At 34.0% G+C, this 10,076-nt stretch overlaps 1 protein-coding gene across 1 annotated transcript; it reads right to left on the bottom strand.

The window, feature by feature from the left end:
* Positions 1-810: 810 nt before the first annotated feature.
* LOC145586840 (tubulin gamma-1 chain) lies at positions 811-7,502 on the bottom strand. Its single transcript, XM_081643779.1, has 11 exons — positions 7,172-7,502; positions 5,540-5,740; positions 4,870-4,981; positions 4,185-4,585; positions 3,943-3,996; positions 3,646-3,750; positions 2,354-2,428; positions 2,218-2,262; positions 1,872-2,000; positions 1,110-1,214; positions 811-1,025 (listed from the first exon to the last, which is right to left on the bottom strand). The coding sequence occupies exons 1-11, from the start codon at positions 7,298-7,300 to the stop codon at positions 957-959; spliced, it is 1,425 nt and encodes a 474-aa protein (XP_081499905.1). The 5' UTR covers positions 7,301-7,502; the 3' UTR covers positions 811-956.
* Positions 7,503-10,076: the final 2,574 nt, after the last annotated feature.

Consider the following 10,076-nt stretch of genomic DNA (forward strand, 5'->3'; position numbering starts at 1 on the left):
AATGCTTCCCATCACTCATATTGGGTATCATGAGGTTCATGGGAAGCACCCTAACCACTTTCCTTTGTGAGCCCGAAAAAGTAAAAATTTATCCAAAGTTGAAGACTAATTCACACTTTTAAACCCATTTTTGGAATATTTTCCCAAATTAAAGCGAATGAGAGAAGTGTCATACAGGGGGTAATACAATTTGATCTGAAACCATAATAAACCTACCAATAAGTCTATAAAGTCCTAATAATAAATTTGGTTGATTATGTGGCTATTTCGAAAATCTATTGTACAATCACGAAAAGCGAAGTTCTAATCACTATTCAGACATCCCAAAGTCCTACTAAGGTGCCAGGTTCCCTTTAACAGTTTACAAAATACTTACCTATTTACCATACCATTGTCTATGCATACCTTACATAAGTACATTTGTTGTTTAAATTATACCAACATTGGTGTTTGCTACTCTAAACACTATTACCCCTCTGTCAATTTAGGTGATTCAGGATTTCAGGTTCAAAGTGTGATTAGGTGTGTTCCGGATGAGCTTCTCAAATGTCAAGTTAGGCCGGTGTGACAGTCTAAGTTTTTACTCAAATGGCCAATATAGATCCTGAGGCTCAAATGCTGTCATATAGTCTCTATGGCCAACACAATTAACATATCAACTTTCAATTCTGTCAAATTCATGCAAGCTCTACGCTGGAGGTTCAACATTCATGAGTCATGTAAATGTCTCAATTTGGCTCAGCTAGCACTTGGGCTCGGCTTAAAGTGGATACTATTAAGAAAAGTTAAAACCATGAGAGGCTACAAACGTCAAAAGTGTACTATATTTCTATACATATATGATGGCAAAAACTGATAATTAGATTATACACATCAAAGTCGGATAAAGCTGATCTAAACATAAGATATTAAATGAAGATTACAATGGAACTATGAAAGTAAAGCCTCTGTCTGCCTCACACAGCCAAGTTTGGATCTACCATTCCTGCACCGCTGCCTTCCCCAGTCATAAGGTGGTCAGGATCCTGAAAAACAAGTTTATCAATAAATTTATGATGGGCAACAGACAGGACAGAGCTATTTCTAAATCATGTATATAAGTACATTACCTCCATTCCCCATTTGATGTAATCTGGGGATTCACATGCCTTGTATTCATCCACCAAACTCTCAATTATGTCTCTTGATTCGTCAAATTCAGATAAATCATTGTCCTGTAGGTATTACATCAAAAGTCAAACAAATCTTACTAATATGGTATGGTTAACTTGGAATCAGAATAGATGATTGCATACTTTTAGCTAATTTTGTTTTTATAGAAGTAGAAATTTAGCCAAACAATAACTACCTCATACTGTAGCAAAGAACAAGAGCACACAAAGAAATGCCTATAAATTAGGCTGCCAAAGATACGGGCATTTATTTATCAGGAAAAAAAAAAAAAGAACAGTGACAGCTCCATATCACATCAAACACAAATCGGATACAGGAAGTGCACAAAGGAAATTATGAATCTAGTAATGAAAGAGATAGAAGTATGAGCCTATGCCCTAAAAGAGTCTGTATGATGGCCAGGATTTAGTTCAATCCTGACTCGTGATCCAGGAAGCTAATTCTGGTCGTAAGCACAAAAGTATTGATAATGAAAGGCAAAGAGGTTATTACAGCAAGCCTTATTGGCAGACAACAATAATCAACTGAGTTCAATAAGATTCCAAATCAACCCAAGAAGGCAGAAGCACAGATTGTGAAAGATGATGAAAAAACAAGATACAAAAGCAAATGAAAAATATTGACAAACTGATAACCATGGAATGATGTAAAAAAATCAAAGGTTTATATCACATTAAAGACAAGCCACTGCTACTTACAGCAAACATTGGAAATTTTCGATAGTTGTCCAGGAAAGCTTGCTTCTTCCTCAATTTCTCGTACTGACTTAAGCACTTGCTAAAGAGATGACGGATGCTAGTGTGGCTTGCCAACATGAGACCACTTACCTAGCAAGTACAATAAAAAGAGAGATTCTCTCTCAATCACTTACACAAAGAAATGTATTAAGCTTCTATAACACTTGCTCATATCTGGAGCAACAAAAGATGGTCTAAATCTAGAAAGACAAAAAAATAAACCTCTTTTTCAGACAACCATAGATTCTAAAGATGGGCGGAAAAAAAAAAAAAAGAAAGAAAGATTCAGTAAAAACTGAAATTTTACCCTATGTGCTGTCTGGACATATGGTGATTTCCTGGACAGAGCAACCTGAAAGTGGAATATTTTGCAGGACAAGAAGACCAATTAGAATATTGCAAAGTGCCTTGATTATATATGTATTTTCCAGTAAAAAAATAACCTGAATGCTGGCAGGACCCCACTCAATGAAATTGACCAGCTTTCTTTCACGAATACGCTGCAAGCTTTCATGAACCTGATCAAGAAAAAAAAAAACATCAGGTTCCGTTGTACTTCAAAAGATTAACCTTACATTTGGAAAATAGCAATATTTACAGTTTGTTATTTGAGTTTGAACTATGCAGAAATAATATCTGTTTGCACGGGAAACATTTCTCCATTTGAGCTCATGTCCCATAGAGATTTTTTGTTCGTAGCCGCCTGTGTTATGAAACAGGCTTTAGGAGAAGCCTAAGACCTTCAACTAGACTTTCTCAAAGAAAATGCCTCTTGCACCATGCAGCAAAACCTCTACTAGGTTCAGTAATTAAATAGAAAAGGATAGTCCCTAAGTCTCCATATATTTCAAAACCATTACGTCACACCAATTCTTTCATCACAGCTACTAGTAATGGGTCTTATCTGATCTATGTTCAACATGACATTAATTAAAATGAACAGTTTTATGAACTTGGGGAAACAGAAAAGACTAAAAATGAGGGGTGTACCCATTCATTTATCCTTAACTGGCACAAAAGGTACCAGTGGTCCATTCTAAATAAGAACAACGGCATTAATAATACTATAGAACGGATGTATATGCTGCTAAACACTCCACCTAATCCTCAGCTAATGTTCAATTAGCCACTTTTTGTTTAGTTTACTGTCTATTACCCCTACATCAATATATCTAATAAACACACCTTCTAACTTAGAAGTTAGAACTTGCCCTCTTCAACTAAAATAGGTATTCTCGTATGATGTAGTCTGGTTACAACAAGAATAAGTACTCGTAATACATGTCTCAAATAACTTGAAGAGAACAAGTTCTTAATCTTATATAAAAAGTAACCACCTAATATAAACAACTACGACAAAATATTGAAGTAATAGCTTTTCGTATTACTCCCTTTGTTCTAAAATTTTATCCCTCTTTCTATAAGTCAAAAACTTATTAAACTTACTAAATTGCCCAAGTCCCATGATTAATTAATGAATACACACCTGATAAAACTTTTCAAACTATAAGAACAACTTCATACATGGTTAATGGCACATTACAAAGTAAACTCGTTATAAATAGTCACCACCATGTGTGTGAATTAAGTGAGAGCCATAATGACAGAGTGTGCACATCTGAATAAGCAGGCTTTACAAGTTCTCAGGCAACTGAAAAATAATGCATCAGGAAACCTCAAAGACTTATAATTACTCCAGAAAAAATTACATTATCAGCAACAAAACTTTTAGTACCTGGGTTGGGTCCACTTCACCTTGAATGATGTTTAAGATTGATATATACTTTGCTTGACTAGCTTCTTTGGTTCGAGCATAAGAAGAAACCATAATATTCTTAGTCTGCAGAATAAAACACCGTAACAATTAAACCATTTACAAAAAAACTTTACATTCGTTGATTATAGTATATTTTAATTTCTTACAGAAAAAAAAAAAAAAAAAAAAAAAAAAAAAAAAAAAAGCTTTTCGAATTAAATTTGCCTGAAACAACTTTTAATAGAATCATAATACAATTGTCAAAACAAAACATGCCTGAAGAAGCCTTCTCATGACATCTAGTACAGTAGTTTTTCGAATTAAATTTGCCTGAAACAAATTAGAAGCAAAGTTAGCCATAAATTGAACAGCCAGAGCTCTTAATCCTAGACTCCATTCACACTTGTATAAAGCTATCCATATATATTAAAAAAAAAAAAAAAAGAAAGAAATATATTTGTGACTTAGATTTCCAGGAAATAAAAACAAAGATCAGGTTCACATATACTTGACATTACCTGGCGCTCAACCGTAAGCGGAGTATATCCAGTCATAAGAAAATGGCATCTGGGTGTAGGAATCAAAGAAGCAAGAAGACCAACCAAATCATTGTTCATATACCCTGGATACCGCAATGTGGTAGTGCTGGCAGACATTACAGTAGATACCAGTGAATTGGTCTGAGCGAAAGTAGGATTTGATAGATGAAGTCGTTCCACTGCAATTCTGTTTAATGCAGTATTATCCAAAACAACAACACAGTCTGCATTGAGTGTCAGACGCTTAAGTGTCAATAAAGAGTTGTACGGCTGCACCACAACATCACTCGTTTCCATCTGATTAGGAAACACACTATATGTCTGAACTAGTTTTTTGCTGTAGCGATCATTCAGGGTTTCCAGCAGATATGAACCCATACCTGTAAAAAAAAAAGAGTGCGAATGAGTTTAGGTCACACAATGCCATGCACAGTATAAATCTAATTCCAGCCACACTTCATGCAATTTTAAGGCACATCAATGCTCAATACTCCATTGCTTTAAACCTTAATGACCTTATCTATTCCAATTCACAAGTATATATATTTAAAGCTTCAATGCCTTCAGAGGAACCCAGAAAAATATATACAACATCCCCACTTTTATAGCAGCAGGCAGAAGAAAGCAATATATTCTAAAGGTGCACAATTAGAATATTTCTGACCTGACCCTGTTCCTCCAGCAATCGAATGGCATAAAACAAAGCCTTCAAGACTATCACTTCCATCTGCTTCTCTATCGATCATGTCCATGATGTCCTCTTCAACATTCTTTCCCTGAATGTGCAACAAGTCTACATCAAATGTAGAACCAATCCAATATCAACATACAGGAGACCAATACACTAGCCTACATCATTCACATTACTTTGCATATCCCCTTGTTCAATCGAACCAAAAGCGATAATTATTTGCCTCTTGATCACTCAGACCGACCTTTAGTATGACAACCAGCTAAGAACATTTATGTTCTGTAATAGAGGCAATCATATATACCACCCTTCACTCTTAAAGATTATATGTAATGGTGTCAGTTTTGACAATAATAGATTCAAGCTTTGATTGAAACACTTTATGTGATTTACAATATCCCTGAATAAAAGCAAGATGTCCTGTCCCCAACCCAATCCAATTGATCATTGAGGATGTCGGTTTTGTTTACTAAAGACAACAGTATATCCACAAAGCTTTCTTACAAGAAGATAGGACAGGATACTTTAAAGAGACCGGAGAAAAATTTAGCCAAAAAAAATGGATAACCTTAAATAAGTAGCTTGAAATCAATAGTACAGGACTACAGGATGATTAAAAATGAGATTTACATCAGAGATATACCTGGTGGTATCCACTGGCCCAGTTGTTTCCAGCACCTCCTCCATGATCTGCAACGAAAACATTTTCATGATTGTAGAGATTTCGGTATTCACTATTTTGTATACCATTAATTACTCTAGGCTCCAAATCAATAAGTAATGCCCGTGGTATATAGTGCTGGTCATCAGCTTGGTAGAAAAACACATCTTTCCTGTCGCCTCCCTGCAGATAATCCATGCAAACAGCACACAATTTTCTTAAATAAACTATACACAAGACACAACAGACTATATAGTCTGATACAGATATAGCAGACCAACAACAATAATTAAAATGGTTGAAACAGACATGTGAAAACATAGACTATATAGTCAATACAGATATGTAAAAACATAGACTATATAGTCAGTCAATCAAAGCCTTAATCTCATAAGTGGGGTCGGCTACATGAACCAAAAGTTATCATTCCGTATAGACAATATAGCGATAGAGATAATAAGTTGAGCAGTTCACTGCTTCACCATCATGACGTATACATACACCCAAATATCCAATAAACTTCAATACTCAGAAATTAACCTGCATACTCTTCCTTGACCAAAAGAGAGATCACAAAATACATATGACCTATCCTATACAGAGCACTTCTATGAGCCAAGAGTTGGGGCATATCACCAACGGGCTCAAATAATCCCGGCATCCAGTGATACCTTCATATCGTGCAACAAGTCCAAAAAGAATATCATATAGTAAGGTTATCTACCAAAATCACTTGTCAAACGTTGGAGTAGAACATAAGCCCAATAAAGTTACATACTAAAGCACTTCACCAAAATTTTCAAAGTAGGACTTAATCACTTACACAAGCCCGACAAAAATAAAAGAAATGATTAATTTCTATACATGATGAATAACCTATCGATTGGTGAAGCACGCACACTAAGTAAAACATGAGAAAGGTTCCAAATTTAAAAACTGCTTAAAGGATATTAATTACCAGAATACTGATTAAAGATACACCAAATCAATAACTTAATCAAACTTCTCATTTCACTTCCAGTATCCATGGCTGTAAATGAACAACCTTCAACACCTTTCATTTCATGGTCAAATGACTAACATCCCGACAAAATTATGCGCTGCTCTAATCCATACACTAATACCGAAGAAATAGCAGTGCCTTTAGCTACACATAACTATTTGACACACAAATGCTGAAAGCACACTCCAACAAAAATAAAAAGGGGTTCAATCATCCGAACCATCGTATTGGGAATTAGGCTTTGGTGGTTGTTAATGATGATAATAAACATGATAAGCACCAGCCTATCAAATTCCCAATTACAATACTCAATTCTTAAATTATACAAACAGGCAATTCCCATAAACCCTAACTTTAACAGCTAAATATAGAATGATCCACCAACTAAACACAGACAGTTTTTTCCAAATCAAATCACGAATGAAATTCAATTGTTTAATTCAACAACAAAAGAAGAAAAGCCAAGGCAAAAAAGTAAAATCAACAAACCCAATAATTTCCTATCATCTCATGAAAAATTACAAACATATAAAATCAATTTCTCATTTCAATCAACAAAAACCCTAAAAATAAAAGAAAATGGAAAAAAAAAATTAAAAAAAGGGGGAAACCTGAGTTGCAAAATCTTCGAGAATGCCATCTTTACTGATACCGTGTTCAAGACAAAGCTGTTTCCAGAACTCCATGCCAATTTGATTTCCACATTGTCCGACTTGAAGAGTGATGATTTCTCGAGGCATTTTTCCAGAATTTTTCGCCGGAAAATATTTAGGGTTTTTTGGGGGGTTTGGTTTAGTGTCTCACTCTCACTTTACTCTCTCTCTGGCGCGGAAGAGCTTTTGAAAAGAGAGGGAAACCCAAAGAAAATAATGATGAAAGTGACGGGGGTGTGTGAACTGAACATAAACAACAGGGAGTAATCATTGCCAATTTTGTGATTAATTAGCGTTACTGTTACTCAACTAACACAACCTTTGGTTTATTTTTATGGCTAAATATCGTCTTTCGTTAACTTAAAATCGTACGGTGTATTTAGTGAGGGTAAAGTTGAAAAATACATGAGCGAAATACTCCATAAGTACCATAATATTCCGTAGTTTAATCTCGTTCAATGTTGAGACGTTAAGTTAGGGTCTGTTCTGATTTACTGGACTGGGCTGAGCTGAATTAAACTGAATTGAACTGAATATTTTATGAGAGAAGAAAATTAGGAATTGAACCGAACTGAACTGATTGGAGCTGAACTAAACTGAAATTAAGCTGAAGAGAACAAACCCTTAGTTATATAATGTATGTCGTCGATAATTGTTTTATTTGATCAGATTAATTGGTATTACTCCATAATTGGTTTTACTTAAAAAGCTTATACGTGCTCATAATTATTAATACTCCATATCACATTTAAAATGACATTGATTTTACTAATAATTTTTAAAATTTAATTTATTGTACATTTGACTTGTAATATGCTGTTAAGCACTTATGCACCTAAAAAGGCACATATATTTCACGAGATCCATCCACGTACAATATAGTTGCCTAGCGGCCTAGGCATACCATGTTTACAAGTCCAAAAATACAGTAAAGCTAAGGTGCGTATTTCCGATCAATAATGGCTGGTAACTTGGTAAGAAACATATAATAGCTACTCCGTAGCAGCTACCTTAGCACACATTTAAATAGTAATTGCAAATTCATTTATCATTCTCTAGATTCGGAAAATTGCTAGTAACACAACCAACATCGACTCAAACGTGACACAAGGATGAAACTCTACTCTACTACATAGTTAATTATTAAACCGAAAATCTCAAATGACTCAAGGAGAATATGAAAACGAACACGAACACTAATTAGGGACGAAATCTACCACAGGAAAGCACCCATGGCAAACTTTCTCTTGTGAGCTAAATCACCCGAAACAGGCAGTCCATACTGAGTAAGCAAGCAATCAAGCCTCCATTCAGGCATGGCCTCGTAGTCGGCTCGACTATACTTGGGGTAATGGACTGGCATTTGAAAGAAATGCATCTGCCATTGCTGCCCTCCTTGCTGCCCATTTACACTGTTACTATGTTGTTGCCTAGTTCCTACTCGCTCCATATTGTATGTATTTTCTTTCTCCTTACTACTCTTACACTACTTGATCTCTCTTCTAGTATAGTTTACATGCATGAAATATGATCTAGTTTATATAGCCAATTTGTGTATGTTTTTTGTGGACATTATGTTATCTTGCCCTACAATTAATATCTTGTGGAGATACCAAGGCTCGTGATTTTTGGTGTCCATCTGTCCAACTAAATTGAGTGATACACCCCTTGGGGAAGAAATTTATATTTTCTACCTAACTTTTGAAAGCTTAGTAAAAAAACCTTTGTTGTATAGAAAGGTTTATATTTTTGCGTTAGGAATATTACAGATGTTACTTTAAGTGTTGTTATCAGGTAAAGTAAAGACTTTTAATAACACGAGTGGCTTGTGGAGTTGAGATAACTTAACGGTTGTATTAAAATAAACTAGACTATAAATCAAGATAAAAATTAATAAATTAATTTAAGTCTATGGGATGTTCAATTATTAGTTAGCACTGTTTAGAAATTTAGTGGTGCTAAGATGATCTAAACATTGTATTGGTAGTTGAGTAATAGTAGATGTTTAATCTGTCGCTTGGAGCTTGCTATGGTCAGATTGATCACCTATTAGGCTATCATATACTTAGGCCCTTTTCTCTTCACTTAACAAAATAATACTCCCACCGTTTCAATTTGTTAGTCTCATATACTATTTTAGGTGTTTTAAAAAAATCTACCCATATTGAATATACTCCACTTTTAACTTAGCTTTTATTTCCTATTTTATCCATATTAATAATTGGTTAAGTTAATTGATTGTGAATTTATGACATGACTCTAAGTAAAGAAATTATTCCCTTAAATTATGTCATTATGGTTGACGGTTTCCTAAAAAAATCAAAACAATTTATATAAGACAAAACTATTTATAAATTGTTTCTAACTTTAATGTTAGATTCAAATATTCTTCTTTTCTATTTTATGTGATTGATTACATATGGGACTATCATATTGAAACGGAGGGAGTATTAAGTAAAAATAATTTCAATTCAGTAAAAATAAGTTCAGTTCAGTAAAAATAATTTCAGTTCAGTAAAAATAAGTTCAGTTTAGTAAAATTCAGTTTTTTTAAAGAAGAATTATAATAGAAAATCAGTAAAAATGATTTCAGTTCAGCAAAAATAATTTCAATTCAATAAAATTAATTTAAGTTCAGTAAAAATAATTTAAGTTCAGCAAATATAATTTTGTTTCAGTTAAAATAATATCAATTCAGCAAAAATAAGTTGAAGAAAACGGGACCTTACTACGTATTTTTTTTTGCTTTGGTAATAAATATACAAATGGAAATTTTTTTACCAGTTTATTAATTATTTCTTTTATTCAAAATACGAGTATTGAGTGATTGACTATAAATCTTCTTTAACTATTAACCTTAGGT

Source organism: Chenopodium album, chromosome 16, assembly GCF_948465745.1.
Source record: "Chenopodium album chromosome 16, dcCheAlbu1.1, whole genome shotgun sequence".
In the NCBI taxonomy this organism is placed as follows: Eukaryota; Viridiplantae; Streptophyta; class Magnoliopsida; order Caryophyllales; family Amaranthaceae; genus Chenopodium; species Chenopodium album.